Source organism: Canis aureus, chromosome 29 (genome assembly GCF_053574225.1).
Source record: "Canis aureus isolate CA01 chromosome 29, VMU_Caureus_v.1.0, whole genome shotgun sequence".
In the NCBI taxonomy this organism is placed as follows: domain Eukaryota; kingdom Metazoa; phylum Chordata; class Mammalia; order Carnivora; family Canidae; genus Canis; species Canis aureus.
The window spans coordinates 2,609,653-2,637,500 of record NC_135639.1 but is presented as its reverse complement, the minus strand read 5'-3'; the positions used below and the strand labels follow the sequence as shown (position 1 = coordinate 2,637,500).

The following is a 27,848-nucleotide window of genomic DNA, read 5'->3' as shown; positions in this document are numbered from 1 at the left end:
TCCGCCAGATGGTGCGAAGCCCTAGGTGCGCTCACGACCGCGCTCAGCCCGGCTCCGCCGCCGGGAAGCCTGGCCGGGGGCCGGGGGAGCCCGCTCGGCCGCCTGCGCCAGCCCCACCGCCGGCCGCGCGAAAGGAGAAAAGGGGTGGGGGGAAAGGTCACTGGGAGAGGGGTGGGGGGCGGGGGCCGCAAGTTCCCGGCAGAAAAATTCCACGGAAGGGGGAGGGGAGTCCCCTCTCCAGGTCCCTCCCCCCACCGAAAATTATCTGGAAATGACTTCCAATCTCCTCGGGCACTTCTAACACTTTCCCCTACTTGCAGGCGGACAAAGCCCTTTCTCCAGAAAGCCCGGGGCTGCCCTCTGGGAAGAGGGCCCCGGTCCCCGCGAGCCCCTCTGCCCCAGACTCCCTCCCGATCTGCTGGGAACCGAAGAAGTGATGGGTGTCGCCGCAGGCCCGCGGGCCGCCTGGGGCTGCAGGGCGCTGGGCCCCGGCGGACACCAGCACTTCTGGGAGCTCGGCTCGACCGACGATGGATCCCCGTATTTATATTTGATTTATTTTTTATTTTGTAGCACAAACAGAAATCCATAAACTGTCGGTTCAGCGCCATTGACTCTTTGATCAGTTACTGGGCTATTTCTTTCCTCCCCCCCCCCCCACATCCCCGTCAGTGAGAGGAGATTAAATGCCTTTATTTTCAGCACTGTTCATGTTGCAAAGGTACAAGGCTAAACGAACAATAAGAGTACACTTAAAACGAAGCCTCCTCCTCCTCCAAGCAACAACAGAGAAACTTAGCGCTGCCTACATCAACCTCTTAATTAGACCACTGCGGTTTCCGACAACATTTAGCCCTTATATACAAAGGAAATAAAAGCGCCCTGCCAACCAGCAGCCCTAGATCCAGAGGCTTCTCTGGATCCGAGCGGAATAATTACCGAAGGGCATGCTGCCTCCGTCTTTGTCAGAAACACGGTCGTTTACCTGTGAGATCTGTTTTACTCTGAGAGAAAAACCACGCTTTTACGCTGCAGACATTAAAACCCCACTCGCTTGTTGCCCAGGGAAGGACCAACTTTTTAAAGGGGAAGTAAAATCCAAAAACTAATTGCTGTGCAGAGAGTGGGAAGCAGGCAAGCGTGCTGGGCTGCAGGAAGCTCCAAGGAGTTCTTTCTCACTTGGCTCACAATTCTTAAAGTTAGCATCAAAAAACGAAGGCGCTGCTTTCATTTCTAAGCCTGAAGCCCACCTTGGAAGTACATTTTAAATCAATCTGTGCGGAGTGGGTTTAATGTTCGCCTTGAACTTTCCCCTCCCCCAGTACTATTTTAAGAAAATGGGGGGGGGGGAATAGTCTCGACAAGGACTACACAACAACACACCACCCTGCCCAAAACCAGCCAGAGACTGCACAACGTCAAAAAGCAATGAAGCGCTTTTTCTGCACTTAATCACATTACTGATAGCCAATAGTTATCATCGGAAAAGTTGACCAAGACAGGTTAAATAATTTAATAAGGAACTGCTTGTAATTATGTTATTTACAAGGTATGACAGAGGGTGGGATAGGGGGCAGAAGCTGCTCCCAGAGCAATGGACGGGTGTGGGTGACCTCTGGAGCTGGGAGTTTGAATTATGGAGAGGGGAGGCTGAGAGGTGAAGACGCTCTAGCGGAGAACAAGGTGACTTTTCACCCCAACACATTTCACTTTTAAATCCAAATCAACGTCTCGCGTTACTAGACCATCACACTGGAAAGGAGAAAAAAATGAACTAATCAAGCCCAACTCAATGGGTTTTGGGAGGGAGTTAGTTGCCTTTGTTATAGGGGGAAAAAAAAAATCAATGAAATGATTCCAAGCAGAGAAGAGAAACATTTAAGAAATATACGAGAGGAGAAGCCTCCTGAAATTTTTCTGTCCAACATTAATTATCATAGCTAATTAAGACAGAATTTTATCCCAATCACACGCCATCTAATGAAAGCATAGATGTCCTAGTCTAACGACAACATAAACTGTTTTACCAATCGCATCATTTATTCCAATAAATATGGAATTCTCATTAGTATGTCAAGGAAACTAAATGGAAAGCAACTTCACGAGATCCATTTGTCATTGGCCTCATGTCCACCCCAAGACAACCCAGCTGAGCAGTGCGAACTAGTGCAGAGGCTTAAACTTTCTCACCTGTTTGGTCATGGAATCTATGAGGCGTACATAAAGATCCTGCTCCGTTCTGACTCCTGAAAAAAAAAAAAAAAAAAAAAAAAACAGGGACAAATTCTCATCAGGATTTTAGCGAGGGCACCTGGGGCACAGGAAGTCGGTAACTCAGGACTGCTGCCGGCGGTGATGCAGCAAAACTTAAGGCATGCCCTTTTTCAAAGGCAAGGAAAGAGAGCCCCCAATCACTTCTCCTTCTCTGGGTTTCTTTTCTTAGGACTCTCAGGGTTTGCACTGAAAGGTGCAACGAATTTGCCAGACTGAGGGCAGGCCCGGTTGCCACACCAGTGGGCCCATGTGGTCCTTTATTTTTAGAAAACAAGAAAGCACCCCACGAGTGAGAGTTTGAACTCTTTCTAACGCGCCTCTCGAGGATTTAAAAACAAAACAACACCAAACAAAACAAAAACAAAACTCGGGGGTTGGGGCGGGGGGGGGGGAAGGTTGGGCGGGAGGAACTTAAGTTCCGCTCCGTTTAGGGAGCTCCCCACCCCCATCTCGATAATTAACATTAATTTGCAAAATTGAAAAAAGTCACTTAAAAGTGATGCTCTGCTGAAGCCTCCATCGATCCCCTTTTTACTTTTCTGCTCCGAGCCCCACCGCTTAATCATGTGAAGTGCCATCGACTTATTGATCGTTTATGTTTTGTTTTCCCTTCTATGCCATGAGAAGATTTCGTGTTTACATCCGTGTCATTTTAATCTCAAAATCTTTACGTCCCTTGGCCGGCTCGGGGCGGGGGGGAAGGAGAGGGAGCCCGGGCAGGGGCCGGGCGGGCAGGCGGCGGCCACTTACCGTTGCTGTACAGCAACTGGAGCTTGTAGTGGATGCCGTTGTTGGTTTTCTCGTTGTTGGGCTCCTGAAAGCAACGATAAATAATTGCATTTAGTGCGGCGGGCGTCCGGCGCCGTCCGCGGCCTGGCGCGCGCAGGGCAGGGCAGGGCAGGGCAGGGCAGGGCTCCCGGCCCGGGGGCGGCGGCGCGGTGGTGTCCGTGTCCCGCTGCAAGCCCGCGGCGTCCTCCTCGCCGCGAGTGGGTCCGGGGGTCCGGGGTCCGGGGCGGGGGGCGCGCGGGGAGGCTGCACGGCCCCGGCCGGGCCCGCGGCCGCGCGTGGCGGGGGGCGCGGCGGGGCGCGCAGGGGGGCGCGCGGGGGAGCGCGCAGGGGGGCGCGGGGCGCGCGGGGCCGGGCGGTCCCCGCCGCCGAGAGGGGCGCGCCCGGGGCCCGGCGGCCGCCTCGGGAGCGCTGGCGGCGGCGGCCGCGCGTCTGCACTTACTTTCTCTTTCTCCACAAAGTCCACAAAAGCGGTCCTCTCGATCTCCACCGGCTGCCCCTGCCTGTCGTAGAGCGCCAGCACGAAGTGGAAGAAATTGGACTTGCGGAGGTTGGAAGGCGGCTGCTTCTCGAAGTGCGCCCGCGCCAGCCCCACGCCGCTGCGGGAGGAAAGAGAGCGCGGCCCGGTGAGCGGCGGGGGCGGCGGGGGGCGGCGGGGGGCGGCGGGGGGCGGCGGGGAGCGGCGGGGCCGGGGCCGGGGCGCGCGGCGCGGCCGGTACGTACCTCTGCGCGGCCGTGTTGGCGTCCACCACCCCCGCCGTGTGCATCCACGAGCGCACCGGGTTCATGCCGCTGCCCAGCGGCTCCTCCTTCATGGTCGTCCCCCCGCGCGGAATATTCTCCTGGATCCCAAACATGAACCCTGCTGGCGGCGGCCGCGGCGGCTCCGGGCCGAAAGCGCTTCCGCGAGCAGCGGCGCTCGGGGCTCGGCGGCAGGCGGCTGCCCTGGCCGCGCTCGCCCTGCTCGGCGCCCGCAGGCACGGTCCGGCCGGCCGCCGGCGTCAGCGCGTCCCGGGCAGGCGCCACATGCACCGGCGGCGGCGGCGGCGGGGGCGGCGGCGGCGGCGGGGGCGGCGGGGGCGGCGGGGGCGGCGGCGCAGCTCCGGAGCCCGAGCGGGACGCGGCGGCCGCGGCGGCGCTTGTTGTTGTTGTTGTTTGCAGGCGCTCAACGTGGTGTCATCCTAGCCGGGCGGCGTCCGCGGCTGCAGGGCACTGCGGGATCGCCCGCGTCTGGCGCGGCCCGCCTGCTCCAAAGACAAATAAGCGGGGCACTGAGCGCCGCGGCGCGGTCCCGGGCGCGGGCGGGCGCGGGCGGGGCGCGGCGGGGCCCGGAGCGGCGCGCGCAGCGGACGGAGGCGCACAAAACTCAGCCCTCTCTCCCCGAGGAATGGACCCTTTCCCGGGAGCCAAAACTCGGAGCCCCCGGGAGCGGCGCTGTCAGAGGGTGACGTCGGGGGGCGGCGCCTGCGCCATATATGGGAGCGGCCGCCCCTCGCCGCGCCCCTCGCCGCCGCCGCCGCCGCCGCCGCCGCCGCCGCGCTCGCTGACTGACTGCCTGACGGCGCCGCGAGCCGGCCCGAGCCCCGCGAGCCCCGCGAGCCCCGCCGCCGCCGCCGCCGCCGCCGCCGCCGCTCCCCGCGCGCCCGCAGCCCGGGGGCTTCCCGCTCGCCCCAAATAAACCCCGACACCAAGCAAACAGCCGTGCGTGCGCGGCCGCCTCCTCCCCAAACCAGCCCCGCCACGCGGTCCAAGCACTGTCGGGGGGAGGGGGAGGGGGAGGGGGGCGGGGATGCAGAGGGGGCAGAGTGCCCAGGCGCCCCCCAAAGTTGCCCCAAACGCATGCAATAAACGCCCCGGGCCGGCCCAAAGGGAGAAGCGGGAAGACAGACGCAGGCAGGCAGGCCGCAGGGAGGGGGCTGGAGGGGCTGGAGGACCTGGAGGACCTGCAGGGGCTGGAGGGGCTGGAGGGGCGAGCCACCCGCTGCTGCGGGGGATGGATGGACGGATGGATGGACGGACGGATGCACGGACGGATGCACGGATGGATGCACGGGGGGCGGTGGAGAGGGCAGGGCTCCCTCGCCAAGGCGGGGCGCGCAGACCTCAGGCTGCGGCTGGGGGGCCGCGCTGCCCCCGTCTGGGCCTCGCCCGGCGCCGGCGCTTTCTGCCCCCGCGGAGGCCGCCGAGTGCGGGGCTCCGCACCCACGTCGGAGGCGGCCTCTCCCGTGGCCACCGGGGCACCCCCCGCCCCCACGCCCGGCCTGTGCTTAAACGCGGCGAGCGACAAAGGCGGCCCCGGGCTCCCCGGGCGCACGGCGAGCGCGCACGGCCTCCGCGGCGCCCCGGGGCTGGGGTCCGGCTGCGCGCCCCGCGCGGGGGCCCGACCTCCCCGGCGCCAGCCTCGCCAGAAGGCGCGCGGTCCTGCCCCCGGTGCCGCCGGCCGGGCTGAGCGCGCGGCTCCCCGACCTGGCCTCGAGGAACCGGGAGCGCAGCAGGGCGCGCGCAACGCGTGGGCCGCGCGGCCGAGCTCCCGCGGCGGGGACTCTGCACCCGGGCGCCCCGCCCGCCCGAAGGACGCCTGCAGGAGCCGGAGCGGAGACCCAGGGGACCAGCAGGAGCTGTCCCCGCACCTCCCTGCCGACAGAAATCAGGCCCTTTCGATTAAACCAAAACCAAAACAGGCTTCAGGGTGCAAGTGTGTCGCGGGGCGCCCTTTTCCCCGCCCGGTCTGGGGTAGCACTCCCTTCTTCCATGAACTGACAGTGTGCCTACCTTAATATTTTAATTAATGGGGGGGGAATCGAAGTCCGATTTACGTTATCTGGGGACCCCCACGCCTCTTGGAAGGGGTGAGAAAAAAGATGTGTTGGAAAGCAATCTATTTTGCTGGTGTTGGGGGTTAATGACTATTGCCAAAGATAAGTGAATTATCAAAGCTGTTGCGCCAGTCCCATCTCAAAATCCATTACGGTGCCGGCCGTCTAATTAAATACGTAAGTATAATAAAATCATATTTTATGACTATTTGAGGGTAATGAGATTAGTCTTTAGAAGCGATCGCCACATATTAAAGATGCCACTGTCTATAGAATGTTAATAACCTTAAATCAAAGTGTATGGAAACTATTCACGATAAATTAAAAGAAAATTTCTGTATTCCTAATAAGCCCAGAGCTTTCCACCCACATCAGACCGAGTGGAGAAAGGAACACTCTCTCCGTGGAGGGACGACGCAATATAAAGTTGGCCATAGGTGTAGGGTGGGGTTGAGAAATTGCTTTGTCTCTGCGTGTTTAGCTGCTTCGGGGGCTCACACAGGGCGAGCGGCCAGGCAAGCGTTATTGTCAGAATATGCAAAGTGCCTTTTCAGGAAAGATGAAGTTGAAAATAGGAAACAATGCTCCTTTTGTAGCACACTTCCTAAAATGCCCAGCCCGCCTTGGAGGTGCCTCCTTCCTTGCGCTAACGAAAGTATCATGCTTAAAATCATTTACAGTATCTTTAATTCAGATTACACGCGCCAAGGCGATTTAAATCTGATTACCAAATTAGAAGGTTTAAAAACAAATCCTTCTAAATCTGATACTGTTGACTAAAGAGGGGAAAGAAGTTCTATAAAGCCCATCACATAAGGTAACGATCCTGCCCCAGAAAGAAAAGGGGTTTTAAACCTTTTTGACAACAAATGCAGCTGCCCCACTATTTTGGACGATATTAAGCGAAAATGAATGCAAATCTGTGTTCAGCAGCCATCTGGCCCGAAATGGGGGAATCAGCTGCTCTCACAACAGGCTCGGAGGCTGAATCCATTTCAGCTCATTTTCTAGATCATCTGGTCCCGCACCCAAAGCGTGGAAAATACGGTCTTTATCATTCACCAACTTTATCTTTTTTGTCACTCCACTGCTGGCTCCGAGCTGCGGGCACAGGGACTGCCCGACCCGGGCTGGGGCTCCACCCGGGCCTGCTGGGGAGCAGCCTGGGAGGGCATCCCCTCGCCCCCCCACCACCTCACCCGACCCCAGATTTTCGCTTTCAAGAAGGGGGAGCAGCAGCAGAGAGGAGCCAGGCACCGAGGGAGCACCCAGGCTGGGGAGGAGGAAGGGAACCGCAGGTCAATTCCTGGGTGCCCGGAGAGATGCTGGGAGCGCGTCCCTGCGCCGGCCTCCTCCCTCCAGAGTCCTGCTCCCGCCTCTCTACCTTTTCAGGGGAAACTAGGGGCGCTCGGCGCCCTGGCAGGGAAGCAGGGGGGTGGGGAGAGGAGGGGTGGGGAGGGCTGAGAGACAGGCTGACACTTTGGAAGTTGCGCAGGCCGGGCCGCGGGTGCAGCCTCCGCTCCCAGAGCGCTCCCAGGGGCCAGACAGCCGCCCAGGGGCCGGGCCGGGCGGGGCCTGACCTTCGTGGGGAACCCCGCGGGCCGCCACGGCGACCGCTCGGGGCCGCGCTCAACGCGATTTGCACGGGTGGCCCTTGCGCCGCCGCCTCTCCGCCGCCGCCGCCTCCTCCTCCGAGGGTGGGAAGTATTCCTTTTGTGCGGATTTACGGGGAGAGGCTTCAATGAGCCCCCTCACATTTGCATTTAAATAGCGGCATCAAGCGCTTCGCGTGCCACACACCAGTGGGCTCCCAGATGTCACGCCGGAGTCAGTCAGATGGCCAGTGCCCAGCTGTCCTCCCCACGTCGTGCCGGAGCAGGCAGTGACCTTAAAGAGACAGCGCCCGCCGCCCCTGGAGCCCTGCTCGGGGAGCGGCGTGCAGAGCGCAGGGCAGAGGCGGCGCTTGGCCGCTGACCCGCGGCACCACCGAGGCCGAGCCAGGCGTCCCGCCGACCCACCCGGCAGCGTCGGCCCCCAGCCCGGCCGGCTTCCCTGCTGGCCGCGCAGTGCCCAGCGCCCCGGCCGCCGCGCGCCAGGCCCCTCTGCCAGCACCCACTGCCCACCCGCGGTCGGACGGCGAGCGGCCGCTCTGCTCCAGGAGTGAGCGTCCCCCTGCCACCTCCCCCTTCCCGGGGTCTCCACTGCTGCGCCGCGGAGGCCTGCAGCGCTGGGGGCCGGCTGGCGCCAGTCCCAGAGTCCTCCAGAAACTTGGGCCAAGTTGGGGTCCCAGCAAGTGAGGCCGGCCGTGGAGCCCGCCCCTGCCCAACGCTCAGGGTACTTTGTCGGGTCCCTTCCCGCTCGCGGCCCACGCCCGGAGCCACCCGGCCTCCCTACCGGCCTTCCAAACAGTAATAAACTGCACTTCCGGCGTGGAGGCGCCCGGGCAGGGTGTTCCTGGAAGCCGGGCCCCCTGAGGGATGGGGGCCCGCGGGAGCGTCCAGGCGCGGCGCCCTCCAAGGGCTCTGGCCTCGGGCCCAGGCTGCGCGACATGCCCCTCGGCCCTCGAGAAGGGGTCAGAAGCCGGAGCGCCCAAGGCCCGCCGTTCGCGTTCCCGCCGCCAGTGCCGAGTTGCAGGCACGGCCCGCCCCACGTCCTCTGCGCCCCGGGGTCACGCTCAGCCTGCACCAGCCACCCGCCTCCAGGCCCACTCCGGCCTGGGCTCAGGACCCGGCGCCGACCGGGGTACAAACCCGAAATTGGAGAGCCAGACAGAACCTGGGCCCCGGCGGGAAGAAGGCCACAGGGGCCGGAGGATAGGGAAATCGTGGGAAGACACACCTGGGAAGTCCCGTGAACTGCGGGTTAGGGTGGAACAGCCACGCACTCGCAAGCCCTGCGCACCCCGAGTCAGTGTCATGCAGCCCCTGCGCGCGTCCAGGGCCTGCACTGGTGCCACAGGGTCACGCTCTCTGGTGGGCCGCGGGAGGCCAGGCAGGCAAGGGCTCCGGTCTCCGGCCACCCCAACCTACTAAACGGCGCACAAAGTGGGCCGGGCCAGGTTTCCGGGTGGATTTTCCAGGGCCAGGGAGCGCGCCTTCGCCATCCCCCTCCCCCCCACTCCGGCAGAGACGGAAGCCGCGGGGCCCTCAGGAGTCAAGGGGTGAACTGAACCCAAGCCAGGCCGCGCATCCCGCCTGCTCTCGGAGGCAAGTAACTGGGCACCTCGCCCAGGACACACGGGGCGCCCCAACGGGCTCCTCTCGCTCTGCCAGAATGGGGGAGGCCTGGCTGCATTCACAGGTAAAAAGTAACACAGAAGGGTCTCAGACCTCAGCTCTCTGCATCGCCCCCCATCCGTCATCCTGTGAGGTTAAGGGTGGTGAAGCCTGACCCCTGAGTACCGAAAAAGGCTCGATTCTCCAAGCTGGAATAAGCAGGCACCTCCCGCCTAAGCGGCCAAGTTTGACAAACAGCGCCTCCTGGGGTGGGGAGAGCAGTGTCGCCGCGCAGCCGAGAGCCAAGCCGCCGAGGAGGCTTCCACCTACCCCAGGGCAGGTGGCTGCCGAGGCTCCCGCCCGGCCTACCAGCTGCGCCTCGGCTCCCGCGCTTCCCGCGCACCTAGGCTTCACTGCCCCCGTGACCCCAGGAGCGCGCAGAAACGTCCACGCCACGCCTGGTCCTAACTGCCGCCCACGTGTGTCTGCAAAATCCAGGCCGGGCCCGGCACCCGCACCAAGGCCAGGGCAGTGAGCGCCGCGCCCACTCCCTGGCTGGCGAGAGAAACATGCGCGCCAAGTGCCCGGCCCGTGGGGGGCACCGGATGCCACCCGGCATTCTCTTGACCCTCTCCCTGGAAAATCCAGGGCTCTCCAAGCTGGGCGGAAAATGCAGGGGCACACCTCGGTTCCTGCTGCGTGCAAAATTAGAAAGGAAACAGTTAATTACTGTCTCCTTGTCCTGACTTTTCTCTGGTTCCTCCGGTCACTTTGGCTGACCCCACCATTCTGAATCTGCCCCGGGGGCTCTTCAGCCACAGCGAGAATCCCAAATCCAACGCTCGCATTCTGCGAGCTGGGCTTTCTCCCAACGCACCTTGCAACCTTAGAGGCTGCCTCTCCGCAAAAAGCCTGGGAGGAGCACCTGAGCCGGGAAAGACAGCTGGTGCGTGGCGGGGTCCCTCGCACCCGAAAAAGCGCAGCGGGTTTAACAACGAGCTGGAGTTGCCGGAGCTGCGTTCGGCGGCGCCCTAAGGCAGTCGGGCAGGACGCGCCAGAGCCAGCGCCCGGTCGCCGATTGCGCGCCCACCCGCCCCCGCCAGTTTACAAAGCAAACTTTCCCCTGAGTAGTTTCCAGATCGAACGGCGCACAGAGTGCGCCAATCAACACCTAACCAGACCCAAACCGTAGAAACACGGATCGATCAGATAATTTCAAATATTATAATTGGCTTTAATTAAACACACTGCGTTCTAATTAACTCTGAAATTTTAGCATGCTTTGGGACACTGGTGTCTGATTTGATATTGTCAGTCCAGATGTCCTAATAAAATTCAATCCTCCACTCAAGACTTCAATATTCACTAAGAACAAAATGCAAATTAAATGTAAAACCTAAAGTATCGCCAAAGGTATAATCAAGAAAGGTGTCTCAAAACTTCTCACTTTTTATTACGCAGTAGTTAAAAAATGCAGATTACATCCTAACAAGACCTCTCCAGCACACCATAAATCTTAACTCTTTCCTGGGAAGGGGTGGAGTGCCCTGCCACGGGCTTAAAGGTAAAGGAGGGGGGGAACCAGACCCCACGACAGAATTGAATACCCTCATCTCAAAGCTAACCGAGCGCACAAGTTTGCCAATGAAATTCGGGTTGGAGATGGGTTTGCCAAAACCCGCCAAGGAGCTGGGGCGGTAGAGAGCCAAGGGGCGGGGGCGGGGAGGGGGGCAGGTGCACTGGCACAGGATGGAGGCCCCCTCTGCAGCCACTCCTGGCCGCACCCTAACGGGGTGTGTACACACCCGTTCCTGTGCGTAAAAATGGGTTGGTGGGGGACAGCTGCGGGGCCTGGCCAGTCCGCCCGGGGAATTAATTATCTCAGCTGTAGGGACCGCGACGACCAGGCTGGGAGGGACGGGACAGCACAGTGCCCTTGGACAGAAATGTGTCAACCCCTCCTCCGAGCCCGCCTGCACAAACCCTGTCGCCCAGGATCGCGCGACTTCTAAGGGATCCAGGCTGGTGGCCGGATCGGGCGGCCCCTCCCGGTCAGCCGGGCGCAGGCCACGGGGGAGGCTGGGGGGTGTGCGCCTCTGGTGACACATTTGGCCACGACGTGATTCTTTACCCATGGAGGGTCTGCTAAATTTACAGCCCCGAATGAGCCCTGTTAAAAGGAAGCTATTCCCACATTAAACATGTGTATGTTTTCCATACTAATGGAGTCACTTAAAGCTGTTGCTAATTTAACTTTTTAAAAAGGCCACACTGTGGAAATTTGCATTTTCTTTAGGATATTGAAATGAAGAGCAAACTGCTGGGCGGCGAGGCTGCCCAGGGCATAGCTAGGGGCCATGCAGAAATAAAAACAGATAAAGAAAAGAAGAAAGAAAGAAACCCGCTTCTCTTCTAGACTATTAATAAGCAATTTGTCCCGCTGAAATTTACATTGCAAAGCGGAGCGCGCCCGGCAGCCGAGGCGGCGGGGCTGGCGCGGGTCGGGAGGGGCGCCCCGCGCGGGGTGCTCTCCGGGCAGCTGTGAACCCCGCGTCCTTGCCGCGGCGCGCACCCACCGCAGCGCGCACCCACGCGTGTCTGCGCGCCCGGGGAGCGCGGTTGGGGCCGCGCGGCCGCCACCAGGCCCGCCTGGGGCCTCCCCAAAGGGGCTCCTCCGCTCGCACGGGCGGGCCCCCCTGCGCTCTCCAAATGCTGCCCAGGCCTTACATTTAAAAACGCCAACAATAAGCTTTTTTTTTTTTTTTTTTTTGCTTTTTTGCTTTTTTGCTTTTTTGCTTTTATTTTTCCTGCCGAGCCCAAGTCCGCCGCCAGTGCGGGCCCCGCGCCCCCGCGCCCCGCGCCCCGCCCGCGCCCCCGCCCGCGCGCGCCCGGCGCAGCGCAGCTCCCGAGCCTAGCGTGGGGCCAGGGCGCCACCTACGGGCGCCGCGAGCTCCGGGCGCCGCCGCCTCCCGCCCACCCGCCGAGCCCGCCCCGCTCCCGCCCCGCGCCCGCCCCGCGCCCCCGCCCGCCCCGCCGCGCCCGCCGCGCTCCCGGGCCGGCCTCCTTTACGAGCCGAGCCGCCCACCGCTACCGATCGCCAACTTTTCCGCGCGCTCTGAAAACTTTCCGAAATGTGAAGGCGCTCTCCTGCCCCGGAATTCTTTTTTTTTTTTTTTCTTTCTTAAGCCACGATTAAAACATAGGAAACGTTAAGATAATGCAATTTGATTTGTTAGTCTAACTCTGCGATTTGAGACTCGACGTCCCCAAAGACCGGGCAAGCGTCCTCCCGCGCGCCCCCCCCACCTTTATTTATTTTTATTAAAACATCAATCTACGCTGGAGCTGGGTGAACTCGGTTTCACCTGGAGAACATAAAATTCTCCATACCAGAGAAATAAGCACCTTTCATAAATCAGCGGTATTCCTGACACATCGATCAATTTTTGGTTGTTAATCCGAAAGGAGGAGTTTTAATTGCTTCCTGCGTTCTCTTCCAGGCACCTCGGCGCTGCGACCTCTCCCTCCCTCCCTCCCTCCCTCCAAGGGTCTCAGGCCCGCGTGGAGGGGAGCGGCGGGGATGGAGCAGGCCCGGGGCCTTCCACGAAATCCCCGGAACCCCCGGAACCCCCATCTCCGCCCGCGCCCGCGCGCCTACCCCCGCCCCGGGCCCGGCGCGCCTCCCCCTTGTCCCGGACCCTGCGTGTGATTCCCCCGCCCCGGACCCCGCGTGCGCCTCCCCCAGCCCCGGGCCCCGCGCGCCTCCCCATGCCCCCCCCCAGGCCCGTGCACCTCCCCATCCCCCCGGTCCCGCGTGCGCCTCCCCATCCTCTCCCCGGTCCCGCGCGCCTCCCCATCACCCCGCCCCCCGGTCCCGCGCGCCTCCCCACCCCCGGGCCCCGCGCGCGCCCCCCGCCGTCCCGCCCGGAGGGGCGCACACCGAGCCCCCGCAGCCCGAGGGCCGCCCAGGCAGTGCTCGCCCGCAGCCGAAACGCCGCCGGGACGCGGCGCAAAAGTTCACCGCGAGGCCAGGCCCGAGGCCGCCCCGGGTCCCGGGCCCCGCGCCCCTGCCCCGCCGCGCGCCCCCGCCGCAGCGCCCGCCGCAGCCCCCGCCGCGCCCCCGCGGCCCAGCGGAGCGACCCGACCCGCCCGCGCCCAGCGCCAAGTTCAAGGCCGGGGGCCGCGGCTGGGGCGGGGACCCCCCGACGGGAGCGCGAGCGTCCCGCGCGCTTACCTGCGCGGCTCACCCGACGGGCGTCGCGGGGCGCCCTGGCCGCGAGGTGGCGGCGGCGCCAGCGCCAGCGGCGGGCGGGGAGGGTGTGCGGCGCGGCGCCTGCCCACGTTCCCACCCCCGCCCTCCCGGGAGAGCCCACGGGCCGGCCGCGAGCGCGTCAGTGCGCACGCGCCTTGCTGCCTTCCACCGCGGGAGGCGGCGGCGCGGCGGGCGGGGGCCGGGCGGGGGCCGGGCGGGGCGCACGGAGGTGCCCGCAGGCGGCCCCGCTCTCGGCGCCCTGGGGAGGGACCTCGGGGCGCCCCCTGGGCCGGGCGCGGGGCCCCCACGGGAGGCCTTTCGCAGGCGCCAGAGCCCCGCTCCTTCCTGCAGGGCCCCGTGGCTCTGGTGACCTCAGGCCGGGAGCAGACACCTGCCCCCAAGCGCGGTCCCAGGCCCTGGGGGCCGCAGCCGTCGGTGTAGACTCGTGCACTCTCCCAAGCAGAGGATGGCGCGGGTCCCCCTGGGCCTTTTTGGTGATGCTGATGAGGGGACAGCTGCCGGGGAGTCTGGGTGCTGGCCATCTAGTGGGAAGCGCTCAACTGCCCTGTGGGTTATAATGACCTGGGGCAGGCGAGGCAGGACTCTCCCACAAGACAGCAGGGCTGGGGTCTTCCCCCTAAAGCCACTGTTCAGGGGACGAGACACCTGGTCCGCAGCTCAGTGCTGCGTTCTGGGCAACCTCAGCCCGGGAGAGATAAGGCCAAGCGGCCCGGACCACCCCTCTCCTGTCTTTGCTGTCACCCAGGAAATGACCACATGTGGGACCTTCACCATTAACATGTGGGGCTGCTGCCAGAAGGCAAGGACGGGGTCCGGGGCTGCATGCGCACCGCTGACCTGCTGGCTGGCCCTGTCGGCAGAAGCTGTTACCCAGGGCGGCTGGCTGCAGGCCCTGTCCCCACCCAGTGACTGCTCCTCCTTCCCGTGTCCCTTTGCAGAGAACCTAGTACTATCTCCTACTAATTCTTCTCAACCTGCTCCCTCCAGACCCCAGTGCAGGGCAGATACCGGGATAAAGACAACTTTTCATGTAGCCAAGGTTTGTCGTCAAACAGAAAGCACCAGTGCACGGGATTCCACGCTCACCATCAGCCATGTATTGCTTTCTCTCGTGTTTCTTGCTCCTAGATTTGTTTTGTGCTCTTTATTTCAACCTTTTGTAGTGAAAGTTGAATGTGCTGAATCATGAAATCTTACTGGAAGGGAAAAGTTATTTTTGGCCATTTATTTAGTAAAAAGCACTCTAGAGAATGCAACCCAGAAATGTACTTTATTATGATAGCTTAATGTAAGAAAAGAACTAAATAAGGAATATTTCCCCTTTGTCATCTTCACTTGGGAATCATTTTTAATGTGAGCCAGCATGAAACCATTTAAGCAATATGCAATATTTTAAGATATAAAATTACCCATGTTTTTAATAGCAGCTCACGTGTACTGATGTTTGTGCTGGGCACCCAAGACAAGCACAAGCTCAGGAAAGTTAAGGGACATGTCTTGGTCACACTGCCAGGAAGTCAGGACTCCAACCCCAGTGCTGGACTCCAGAACTCTGGCCCTTATGTGGTCCAGCCATATGTGGCTTCAGAGGCGAAGGATGAGGAACTCTGATGTCTTACAGTCACTTTGCATGCATGGAGCCCTGGGATGGCGGATGACAAGAAAGGCTGAGAGGATGGGTCGGATCCCTCTAACGTGGGGTTGGTGACCCTTCCTTCTCCAGCCCTCCTCCTCTGCAATCTTCCCTGCCCTTTGAAGGTGCCATCCTCAACCCCCTTCCTCCATATGTACCTGGGGAATGGAGGCCCAGCCTTCCTCTTGGTAGGTCCTTGAGGACTTTACATATATATATGACTGAGAAACGAATGGAGAACATTTAGCCATGTGGGTAATTGTTCCTGATCAGAGACCTGGAAGAGGAGCGACAGCGGTCCCGCAGGTTCATGAAGGAGATGACATAATCAGATGGGACAGTTGGAGGAAATCCATCACTTTCATGGGAAAGAGCTTGGCCGTGGACAGGAGACCCGTGGCCTCATCTCCATATATAGTTAATAGCGCCGAGGTCCCCTTAAGACGGAATGATCGTTGACTCTCCGTGCGTCCCTTACAGGATCCAGTGGTTGCCTGTGCCGCCCTCCTTGGTGGCACAGATACTCACTGGGCTGGGCAGGCTGTGCTTGACCTTCAGCCGTGGAGTGGGAGGACTCAGCTCTGTGACGTTGGCAGCAGGAAAGGCCAAATTCGGTTCATGTAAGAGGCACTTAAAAGTCAACGTCCATCCCAACCTCTGTCGTCCGCCTGTGTATGCTCTGTCACTGGCCACTGTACCCAGAAACAAATTCACAAACATCAATATTCAAAACTGTTTCAATATTTACTTTTATCTCTTTGTCCATAAAAAGCAATATGCCTTGTGGTCCCTACTAACCAGCCAACAGTTGGGGTGTGAGACAAGCTGGGGCTTTTACCAGCGTCGAATTAGCACTAGTCCAGGGGTGCGGGGGATCGTGGGGCCCCATCGCAGACGCTCAGCAGAGGCAAAACTTGGCCACCGGACCCAGAAGTCAGACCTAATCCTAGGCATTTTCAGAGCACAGACGATTTCAGCAATTGTTTGCTTTATTTGCTGAAACACCTCCATACGTGGACTCGCCCTGTGGGAAACTCCTGAACTTGGGATCCACCTGTTCTCCTCATCTGGTTGAGGAGTTCTTTGCATGGAGCTGGACGCTGCATGTGGGATCCGCAAACAACTGTTGAATTAATACAGAGGTGATTGGACATTCGAGACTGCATTGTAGATGGTTTCAAACACACACAGGTTGATAGGACGGGAAGACTGAATTGGCTCTTCTGCTCAGGACTTTGTGGTCTGTCCACATCTCTTCCCGCCTATGAGGAAGAAAACATTTTAATTAAAATGGCAGTGGAGGGCAGCCCGGGTGGCTCAGCGGTTTAGCAGTGCCTTCAGCCCAGGGCGTGATCCTGGAGACCCGGGATCAAGTCCCACATCGGGCTCCGTGCATGGAGCCTGCTTCTCCCTCTGCCTGTGTCTCTGCCTCTCTCTGTGTGTCTCTCATGAATAAGTAAATAAAATCTTTAAAAATAAAATAAAATAAAATAAAATAAAATAAAATAAAATAAAATAAAAAATAAAATAAAATAAAATAAAATAAAATAAATAGCAGTGGATTTGGTCAAATATGCTGTGACCTGCTTTGTGGCATTTTTGCTCTTGCATCTCAGAGGAGTAACGTGGGTGAGAGTAGCAAAGAAGACCACCCACCATCCACAGAACATAGCCAGGGAAAGGCCACTTGTGGGAGTCACGTGATGAGAAGCCAGGCCAGGGGTGATAGGCACCGCTTTCTGGGGCCCTTTCTGTTGTAGGGCCCTGGGACATTGGTTTCAGGAGGACACCCACTCCTCCAATTTATGGAGACACCTTTCATGTTCAGGGCAGACTGCTTTCCAGAAACTAGATTCAAGACTATTTTCAAGGTGTGAAGGGAGGCACTCAGGGTGACCCCACGAGACCCCCTGGCCCTCCACGGCCCCCATTGCTGGTGTTCAAGGGAATATGATGGTGGTGCCATCCTACAATCATTCATGAAGGGAAATCCTAGGGTTGGAAGCTCCTGCTGTGTTCTTGGCTCTGAAACAAAATTTGAGAAAGACTGAGATGCGTATGTTGATGGCGAAAAATCCTGTGACCGCTGAGGCCTGTTTTCACCCTAACATACGTATATCCAACTCCTTATTTTTTCAGGATAGGCCTCCATATTTTCATTTCTCATCCTATTTACCTAAAACCTTGAAAGTCAACTCTTTTAAACCTATGACATGTGAATTACACATCAATTGAGAAGAACCCTTTAATCTAAATACAACAGTCAGTGCATGAAACCATTGCCTGAGGCAGGGACTGGCATGCAGGTGGTTTGTGGAAGTAGTTGGTCCAGGAGGACTGGGAAGGGAGTGGGGAGGCAGGGAGGCTGTGGAGGCTAAGTTAGGATCCCACAGAGGATGGCCTGACTTTGTGACCCTCCAGACCTTCCCATTACAAGGTGGAGCCAATCCCCTCAACCACCCCTTGCTTTTGAGTCGGGCTGTATGACTTGCCTTGGCCTCTGGATGTTAGCCATCACGTGGGACGTCACCACTTCTGCTTTTTGTGCCTCTGACTTCACTCCAGGAACAGACCGAACCAGCGACTGGTATGGAATGGACACGTGGCATGGAGCCCAATGGCCCCGCCAAGGTTGTCCTGAATCAGCTGACCGAGAAGAAGGGAGAGAGCCCACAAGGGTCAGCAGAGCCTTCCAGCCAAACTACAGCAGATGGCAGTTATGTGAGAGGCCAACGCCCACCAGAGTCAACTCTTGGCTGCGGTTTGGGGTGGTTTGCTATGCAGCATTACTGTCCTATAACCCATAAGATGGGCTTCAGCCTGGTTCCTTGAGACAGAGTATAAGTTAGCCTCTCAGGTCTCCTGCCCAAGGTGAGGGAGCTGGGCTTTCAGATTCCTGCAGCTAGTGGTCGCCGGCTCCAGGGCTCGTGGGGAGACATGACAGCCCTGGCACTTCATGCCCGTGAGACCTGTAGCAAAATATTCTTTTGTAATTTGGAGTCCATTGCCAAATCTACTTGGTAAAGAAGTTCAGATGCTCAACACCTGGGAAATGAACAAGATTTCTAATATCCAGTGATCATGCAAAGATTGGCGAGGCAGAGGCAAGCAGTGCCTAGCCTTCTCCTCCCATGCCCATTGAGAAGAGAGAACAAGCCATGCACCCATGACTCAAACAACGTGACATCAGGTCCTCTGGACAGGGACCAGTCAAGCCCACCTGGGTGTCTGACCTACAGAACTATGAGCTAGTAAGTGGGTGTTGATTTAAGCCACTAAATTCATGGCAATTTATTACAACAACAGTAGACAAGGAACGCACCCACCTTTGCTGAGGTCAATGGTCCCCGCTCACACTGTGTACCGGTCAGTTTGGCCATGGTGATGCTGCTAACCGTCCCCAGTGCAGCAACGTAAACAGCAGCCATGCTTCCTTCCCCGTGCACCTGCCGGTCGGATGGGACACCCGCTGATCTGGGCCCCGCTGGTTGCGTTAGGCTAGGTGTGGCTTCAGACCACAAGTTCTGTTCAGGTCAGCTCTGCACGTCTCTCTGGGACCAGCCACCCCTGGGAATGTGCTTCCCATGGCGATGGCAGGAGCTCAGGGGGACAAACTCAACAGGACAAGCACATTCAAGACTCTGTGTCCCATGGACCCAAACAAGGCATGTGGTCCAGCTAAAATCCCATGACAGTGGGTATAGATACGGGAGAGGAGGAACTGGGACAGGAACAGGGAGAAGAACCCTGAGAAGCTTGTGTGGACCCCAAGTCCTTTGGCGCCGGAGGCCTGAGAAGGGCAGGCACCTTCTCCTGGGTCCTGGGCTCCTTTGTCCCTCATCCCATACCCTCCAGAAGACATAAAAAGCCAGCTTTGGCTTTCAGAGGGGCCAACCCTCCAAATGTGGTTTGATCTCCAGAGGCGGAGGCCCATGCCTCTTTCCTGTCTGGTCTTCTACTTCCTCTTGGTGCCTGTGACTTCACCCCAGTCTTGATTCCTACACCTTGCCTGGAGAAGTCCCCTTGTGGCCAATAGCCATGCCCCTCGAAAGAGAGAAGGACAAACAAGTGGGCTCGGAACCAAGGCAGGATGCCCCGCAAGGATGGGCACCAGAGTAAGCCTGTAGAGGAAAGAATTTGGTCTCCAAAGGAAGGTCTGGACTTTGTCTTGGTGATGGGACAAAGTGATAGAGTGTCTTTATTATTCCTGAGCCCCTGGAACCATATCTGAGCATTTATGCTAATGGGATGACTAAGGTAGGGGTTGGCTGTGCCAGAAACAGTAGCCATGTGATTTCAGGGTGCGGGGGGCTATGGGCCACAGGGTATCAGCCCCACCTCTTGGGGGAAGGGAGCTGTAGCTGCACTTCAATCACATGGGCAAATCAATCAATGGGGCATATCTGGGTATTGAAGCCTCAGTAACAGCTCTGGACCCTGAACTCAATGGGCTTCTCCAGTTGGCAATATTCAGCGCTTATTGTCACCCATTGTGACCAGTGGGCCAGCACCGTCCAGGCCTCCATGGAGAAAGGAAGACCGAAGCCCAGTGTTTGGATGCCTCCCCGATTCCACTGTGTGCATCTTCCCCTTTGGCTGGTTCCCCTTTGATGCTTCACCTGTAATACCTGTGGGTATTATTGAGGTTACCATGAGGTGAGCAGTATCTCCAACCGTAAGGGGCACCTCTCTCCTGTTCATGATCCAGGTGGGAGCCGTAGACTGTCTCAGCAGAACTGTAGATGGGCCAGATTGTCTTCTGGCGGCTCTGAGGCTCCAGGGTGTCCACAGGCTGCAGGAGACCCAGTGGTCTGGAGGTCTGCAGGCCAGTGGGCACTTCTAGGACCTGGGCAAAAGGCGACCCAGCTGAGCCTTGGAGTGGGGAGGAGATGCACATTAACTCTCTCAGGGTGGTATGAAGGATGAAGAGGTTGCAAAGGTCTAGAGGAGAGAGCCCCTGGCACTCACCCTCATCTTTCCCTCCTACTGGATGGAGAACAGCTCCAGACAGGCCCTGTGTATCCTGTGTTTACTGCCTTCAGCCTCCAGCACCTAGCATAGGGCTGACTGCCTCCAATTCATATGCTTTCAATTTAGCACCTCCTGGCTACCTTAAAAATCCCAAGAAGAGCTCAGATTGTTCTGGGTTGGCTCACACGACCAGTCATGAACTAAGTACGGTGATGCCAGGAGGATGGGGTCCTTTGCTAGGTCAGTATCCATCTCAAAACTGTCTGGTGAGGAGTGGACCCAAAGGAAAGGATGCAGAGCAACAAGATGAGTCCACTGAAGAAACTCGCAGGCCTTGCCCCCTGATGAGCCTTGAGGTATCTTTCAATAGAATTCTGTTATTCACTTCTGGCCGCAACAGCTGCTGGGGGGCATCTTTAGTTGTATTTCTAGGAGAGACTCTCCCCTTGCATCGTGGTGTGGCCCTGTCTCTCCATGGAGTGTGAGTAGAAGTGATGTGTGTGTCCTCTGGATTGAGCTTTTGAAATGACATATGCCTTCTCCTGTCTCTTTGACCTTCCCCTGGCTGGAGTCCAAGGTCTCCATGGCTCAGGGGACAGCAGAGCCACAAGCCAGAAAGAGCCTGGGCCCTTGGGTCACCACATGGAGGAAGTTTCCCCACCAAGCAAACTTTCACTGAACTGTCACATGAGTGAGCAGCGCATTGTTTTCAGCTGCTGAACTTAGGAGCTTATTCACCTACAGCAACTAACTCATGCAGTGTTTGTGGTGCCCAGCTTTAAATGGCCTAGTGGAAAAGGTGCTACCCTGGGCCAGAAAATCATGCTCTGCGAATCATAATGGCTCTCTGTACAATGGGAGTGATCCCGTATGTAACACTACCATGGCCCCAGTCCACAGGACATAAGGAAAGACTCCCTGAGGAATGTGTGACTCAGTGTCCACTGCAGGTGGCAGTGCAAAGCACAGCAACTTATTTTTCAAAGTGGAAAGTTTTATTGTTTACTTAAAATTACAAATGGTACCTGCTTACAATAAATAATATGGGAATTACAGAAAAGTAGGGAGATTTTAAAAAATGAGTCACTGGTTAACTTTGGAATGCCTCCATCCTATCTTTTCAAAAAGATAGTTGGAGATGCACCCTCTTCCATGACTGGGTGGGCATTTTGTGCACCTAAATTTTTTATTTTTTTTTAATTTTTTCTTAAAAAGTTGTAACAATAAGAGATTTCTGCTTCTGGGAAGATGGAGTAGATGAACTTTTCTCTTTTCCTTCTGCTGGGTATAACCAAAAATCCTGGACCCAGATCTTACATGTAAAACATACATAAGAACTGCAAATTGTCACAGAGAAGAAAGATCAGCTCGGGAGCTTGAGACCCAGAAAACTACATAGTGGTGATTTTCCTGGATTTTCTTTTTGCCTCATATATCCCAGATTTGGAACTGATGATGTTGGCAGTCCAGAAGTGTCAGTGGTAAAGATTTTGAGAGAAAAAAATCCCTGCTCTCTCTAGCCAAAGGACTAGGAAAGGAGCATTCTACTAAAACAGAGAACTTTTAGATTATATTTGCTCTATTCCAACCAAACAGCACAGAAAACGTGTGGCCCAACCCCACTTGTGCTAGCAAAGATGAAGTGGGGAGCCTAGACCCCTATCCTCAAGAGGCTGTAAGGAGGTGCCACAGGTGATGTCAGAGAAGGTCGAGTGGGGATTCAGAGCTCTCACTACCACCCAAGAGTAATGAGGGTATGGCCTGTACCCACCAATAGATCCCAATACTGAGATACAGACATGTTAGAATTATCTGACAGATATTTTAAAGCAGCCATCATATGAATGCTTCAACAAGCAATTACAAATATGCTTTAAACAAATGAAAAGATGGAAAATATCAGGAAATAAAATAGAAGATTTCAGCAAAAAAGAGGCAATATAAAGAAAAGCCAAATGAAAATTTTAAAAGTGAACATATAACAGATATAAAACACTCAATGGATGGGCTCTACTGCAGCGTGGAGGAGTCAGAGGAAGTAATCTAGGGACTTGAAGACAGAACAATAAAAACTACTCAATCTAAACAGAGAAAAAATTTTAAATGAATAGAGCTTTGGGGACATGTGGAATTATAACAAAATATCTAATATTCATGTTATTGGAGTCCCAAGAGGAAGAGAATGAAGACATGGCTGAAAAAAGCACTCAAAAAAATAATGGCTGAAAGCTCCCCAAATTTGGCAAAAGACATAAACCTATATTCAACAAACATAGTGAATCTCAAACAGGATATACCCAAAGAAATCCACACAAAGGCTCAACACAGTAGAGCCTCTGAAAATTAAAGGATATATATATATATATATATATATATATATTCTTTAATTATATATATAATATAATTTAATTATATATTATTACATATTTAATTATATTATTATATATGCATATATATATAATACAGTTTAATTATATATATACCTATAGGGGAAAAGTAATTTTAATGACAGTGGATTTCTCATCAGAAACCACAGAAGTCAGAAGAAAGTGGCAAAAATTACTTCAAGTACTGAAAGAAAAGAATTGTCAACCCAGAATCCTTCATTCAGTAAAAATGTCCTTCAGGAATAAAAGGGAAATAAAGACATTCCTAGAGGAAAACCAACTAAGAGAATTTGTCACTTGCACACCTACTCCAAAAGTCTATATGGCTAAAAGAAGTTCTCTAAAAGGGACACCTGGGTGGCTCAGTGGTTGAGCATCTGCCTTTGGCTCAGGTAGTGGTCCTGGGGTCATTGGATCGAGTCCCACATTGCACTCCTCACCGGGAGCCTGCTTCTCCCTCTGCCTGTGTCTCTGCCTGTTTCTGTGTCTCTCATGAATAAACAAAATCTTTTTTTTTTAAAGTTCTCTGAACAAGAAAGAAACAATAAAAGAAGGAAATTTAGAAGGTACAAGGATAAACATCTAAACACAACAGTTAACTCAAAATGGAATTCTAAAATGTGTTCCAGTAACCCATAGGAAGACAGAGATATAAAAAAGAGAAGTAAAAAGCAGAGGGAATAAATAGAAAACAAAACATAAATTGACAAACTCACACCCTAGCATATAAAAAACTACATTAAATGTAAATGCCCTACATACACCAATAAAAAGATACATATTGTCAAGGTGGATTAAAAAGCATGACTCAATAATACATAGCCTACAAGAAACTCATTTCAAATGAGTAATGATACAGGCAGGTTGAAAGTAAAAGGATAGAAAAAGTTATATCATGTAGACATGAATCTTAAAAAGCACAATTGCTTTCACTAAAGTCAGATAAAGTAGACCCCAAAGCAAAGAAAATTACCACAGATAGAAGGACATTAGAAAATGATAAAAGAAGACATAGTGATGCCAAATGTGCTTGCACCAAAAACAGCTACAAAAATCAGTGAAGCCAGGAGTGATAGAACTGAGAGGGAAAATAGAAAAAAACCCTACAATTATAGTTAGACTTTCTCAGCAATTGTTGGAACTCTTAGAAAATCAGCAAAAATCCAGAATAACTCAATTACATCATCAACTAACAATCCAATCCGATTAGGATCTTACTGATATTTATTGAACATTCCACACAACAATTATACACACTCTTTCCAAATATCCATGAAATATATGTCAATGTAGACCATATAATCCAGGACATAAAACAGATTTCCACAAATTTAGAAGAATCAAAATCATATAGAGTGTGTTGTCCGACCACAATGGAATCAATCTAATATCCGGTAACAGAAAAATCTTCAAACACTTGGAAATTAAATAAGGCACTTCTAAATAATCCCATGAGTTGAAGAAGTCTTGAGTGAAATAAAAAAAGAAGAAATGAACTGAATGAAGACAAAAAGCCAGCATATCCAGATCCGGGGATACAGCTAATGCAGTGCTGAGAGGAAAAGGCATAGCACGCAAATGTACAGAGAATAACAGTTTTTCACAGGCAAACAATTCTCACAGCTTATCCAAAAAATTAATTCAAAATGGATCATGGACTTCATATATGAATGTATGTAAATGTAAAACTCCAAAACTTTAGGAGAAAATCTCAGGGCTCTATGGCTACTCAAAGAATTCTTAGACTTGACACAAAAGCACAATCCATAAAAGGAAACTTGGATAAATTGGGCTTAATCAAAATATGCTGGGAAAGGCAGTCTCCCACTTGTAGTCTTTCGATCCCTACACTCCGTGGCATACACAGGGGCACTGGGCCCGGAACATTTCCTTATCACGAGATAAAGAGCCTGTGCTGACTGTACTGGACTTGTCACCTTGTGTGGGACAGCTTTTTTTTTTTTTTTTTTTTTTTAATTTTTATTTATTTATGATAGTCACACAGAGAGAGAGAGAGAGGCAGAGACATAGGCAGAGGGAGAAGCAGGCTCCATGCACCGGGAGCCCGACGTGGGATTCGATCCCGGGTCTCCAGGATCGCGCCCTGGGCCAAAGGCAGGCGCTAAACCACTGCGCCACCCAGGGATCCCTGGGACAGCTTTTTATTTCAGATTCGACGTGTCCTCCTCTGTTCTGCTTAGATGTGTGCACCATACAGCACCCAGCCAACCCTACTGCTGTATCGGGGCCAGAGAGGGCCTCTCTACTGCTGTAGAGAGGGGCCAGAGTCCATCTGATACTGTGCAAAAGGGGTGCACACTCAGGCCAATGGCCCTGCACCAACTGCCACGAGGCACCTGCTGGCCATGGGGGACGGGAGTGATCCTACCACTGAAGCAGATTTTTCTAAGTCTCATCTCTGTGTGGAGAAAGCATTGTTTCGTGTGGTGCTTGTTTGTGTTGTTTTCCCTGGCACCTCCTATACCAAGATGCAGTAGGCAGAAGGCCTCAGACTTCCCTTCCTGGTAGTAGGCAGCAGACGTCACCAGCTTGACAAAAAAACAAAAAATACTTTGTCTAAGCACCTACCTGTTGAAGAACATCTGGGCTGTTTTCTGTTTGGGACCATTATATGAATAAATAGTTGCTACAAACAGTCCTGGGCAGGTTTTTGAATGAACATGAGTTTTTGCTTTGCAAAAGATGCTGGTAAAAAGATGCAAAGATAAGCTACAGACGAGGAGGAAATGTTTGTAAATTGAATATCTGACAGAGGACTAGTATCCAGACTATATAAAGAACACTGAAAAAAAAAAGAGAACTCTCAAAATTCAATAGTAAGAACACAAATAATCTTTTTTTTTTTAAAGATTTTTATTTATTTATTTTTATTCATGAGAGACACAGAGAGAGACGCAGAAACACAGGCAGAGGGAGAAGCAGGCTCCATGCAGGGAGCCCGATGTGGGACTCGATACCGGGACTCCAGGATCACGCCGTGAGCCAAAGGCAAATGCTGAGCCACCCAGGCATCCCGAGAATGCAAATAATCTAATTGGGAGATGAACTGATGACATGAAGAAACACCTCAGTAGAGCGTATACAGATGGCAATTAAACACATAAAAGATTTAAAAAAGCAGACTCGTTAAAGACATGCAGATTAAAGTCACCGTGAGATCCCACTACATTCCTATCAAAATGGCTAAAATAAAAAATAGTGCCACCACCAAATGCTGCTGCAGACATGGGGAAACTGGATCCTTGGTGTCCCGCTGGTGGGAATACAAAATGGTGCAACCAACTGAATATGCACCCACCATACATCTGGGCAATTGCATCCCTGGGCATTATCCTAGAGGAACAGAGACTTATATTCATACACAAAAATCTGTCCATAAATGTTTGTAGCAGCTTTATAATAATAGCCCAAAATGGGAAACAAGCCCAGATGTCCCTCAACAGGCAGGTGCTCGGACCAGCTGTAGCCCATCCACACATGGACGCTGCTTAGCCATGGAAAGGAAGGAACTGTCCATACATGCAACAACCCAGATGGGTCTCCAGAGCATTCTAAGTGAGGACAATCCCCAGGTTGACACACCAGATGATTCCAATTATTCGGCATCGTCGAAAGGACAGAGCTATAGAGAGAGGTACCAGGTGAGGGGTCCCCGGGGTGGGGGCGGAGGCAGGAGAGCAGGGTGGCTGTCCAAGGTGACAGGAGGGAGCCTTTTGGTGGTGAAGTGCTCTGCGCCCAAGCTCCATCACCGGGGAGCCCCCGACAATGACGCTTGTGTGAGATGCTACCGTTGGGGGAAACTGAGTAAAGGGAGCGTGGGCCCCTCTGTGTTAACTCTTACACCTGCCTGTGCATCTTCGGTAACCTCAGCGTTAGAAATCGCGTTGGAAAGCCACGACGATCACGATGGCATGCGCCAGGCATCCCCTTCGAGGTCCCGCCAGAGCCCCGCAGGGTGGGCGCCAGTGTCATCCCATTTCACAGATAAGGAAGTGGAGCTCAGCAGGACAACAGACAGCTCCCCCAGGGCCGCCGGCCAGCGGGGTGGGAGCTGGGATTCAGACACGGGACGCCAGCCTGCCTCGCTGCCCCCATCTCCGCAGCCCCTGCCCCTCACCTCCACCTGGCCTTCCCTCCGGGCCTCATGTGGGGGGCGCCCCCTCCCTGGCCCTGCTCCTGGGCCCCCCACAGGATCCCGCTCTCTCTGTGCCCTGGGTTCAGTGACCCGCGCCTTCCTCTCACTGAGTCGGGTCAGAGGCTCAGACCAGGGGCTGAGCTGGCGGAGGAGCTGCTGCGGGTGTGAACGAAAAGCCTCGGACCCCGGCGCTGTCGGCCTGTCCTGCCTGCGGCCCGGGAGCCGTCTGTCCCGGCAGGAGGGATGACAGCGCCCGGGTCTCTGCCTGCTGGGCCTGAGCGGTGCCCTGTGGCCTGGCCCTGGGGTGCGGGTCAGGGACCTGCGTGGGCCCCGGCCCTTCGCCAGGGTGCAAGCCACGGCTCTGATGGGAGGCCCGGGCGGCCTCGACGGCAGCTGCCCACGGGGTGGGCCTTGGCCCTTCGCCCTCTCTGCAAGCCGCTGTCCCCCTCGCCCTCATGCCCGGTGTCCGGGAACCCTGAGGCCACGTTCCTGAGGCCCAAAGCTTGTCCTAAGCCTCTGGGGGGCTATTGGGATCGGGTTTTTGGAGATAGAGTCTGAGTAACAGAAAGTTAACCATTTTAGCCTTTCAAAGCATACGATTCAGTAGCATCTAGTAGAGTCAGTGCGCCCGCTCCCTCTGTCGCTTTGGTCACCCCAGAGGGAAACCCTGTGCCCACGGGCGACTGCCCCCCTGCGCCTGGTACAGCAACGGAACAGGAGGGCCATTAGGCTGGGGTGGCCGTTGCGCCCCCACTACCCACACCTGCCAGATTCACGCAGGAACCTGAGAAGACGAGCAATGAAGACAACCAGTCCCAAGAGTCAACGAGGCCTCCTCCCAGAAGGCCGCTGCCGCAACTGCGGCCGCCCCGCGAGTCCTTGCTTGCCTTCCCCCCCGTCTCTGCCGAAACCCCTCCCCTAGCTCCTGTCCCCCGAGCTCACGACCACTTCCAGGTCGGCGCTGCCACATTCAAATTGGTTCCTCGATCTACCCCTTGAGAGACTGCAATGTGCCTCAGTGTACCTTCCCCACCCCTCCCGGCCGCCCCTCATCACGGCCCACATGCCTCCCACCTCTGTCCATTCGCCTGTTCCGGACGTTTCAAACACACGAGATCCTACACTAGGTACCAGTGCCGTCTGGCTTCTTCCCCGGCGTGTCCTCAAAGCTCATCCGCACTGTGATGTGGGTCGGCGTGGACCTGCGTGGGGCGCGGTGTCATAGCTCAGGTGGCCGCGGAGCGTTCCAGGGCATAGGCTGCGGCCGTGAGGGCCCGCCCCCCTCCCAGGAGACAGGAGGCTCAGCTCAGGCCCTGAGCCTGCGGGGAAGGTGCTGC

At 55.7% G+C, this 27,848-nt stretch overlaps 2 protein-coding genes across 18 annotated transcripts in view; both read right to left on the bottom strand.

Moving 5' to 3' along the window:
- The window catches only part of EBF3 (EBF transcription factor 3), a 117,257-nt gene extending 113,264 nt beyond the window's left edge, over positions 1–3,993 (bottom strand). For 4 of the 14 annotated variants that reach the window (XM_077877189.1, XM_077877191.1, XM_077877188.1 and 1 more), the window contains exons 1-4: positions 3,784–3,990; positions 3,503–3,659; positions 3,025–3,088; positions 2,191–2,246 (exon numbers count right to left, since the gene is read on the bottom strand). In XM_077877189.1, coding sequence (XP_077733315.1) covers positions 2,191–2,246; positions 3,025–3,088; positions 3,503–3,659; positions 3,784–3,917 — 411 coding nt within the window. In that variant the 5' untranslated portion in view covers positions 3,918–3,990. Of the gene's footprint in view, positions 1–2,190; positions 2,247–3,024; positions 3,089–3,502; positions 3,660–3,783 lie in introns of all 14 variants that reach the window. The other 10 variants (XM_077877198.1, XM_077877200.1, XM_077877187.1 and 7 more) reach the window with 6 other exon arrangements.
- Positions 3,994–14,601: 10,608 nt separating this feature from the next.
- Positions 14,602–27,848, bottom strand: part of C29H10orf143 (chromosome 29 C10orf143 homolog) — a 96,569-nt gene continuing 83,322 nt past the window's right edge. Inside the window, exon 9 of one of the 4 annotated variants that reach the window (XR_013367644.1) lies at positions 14,602–16,259. The gene's annotated coding sequence lies outside the window, so the exon portion shown is untranslated. The remainder of the gene's footprint in view (positions 16,260–27,848) is intronic. The other 3 variants (XM_077877184.1, XR_013367655.1, XR_013367656.1) reach the window with 3 other exon arrangements.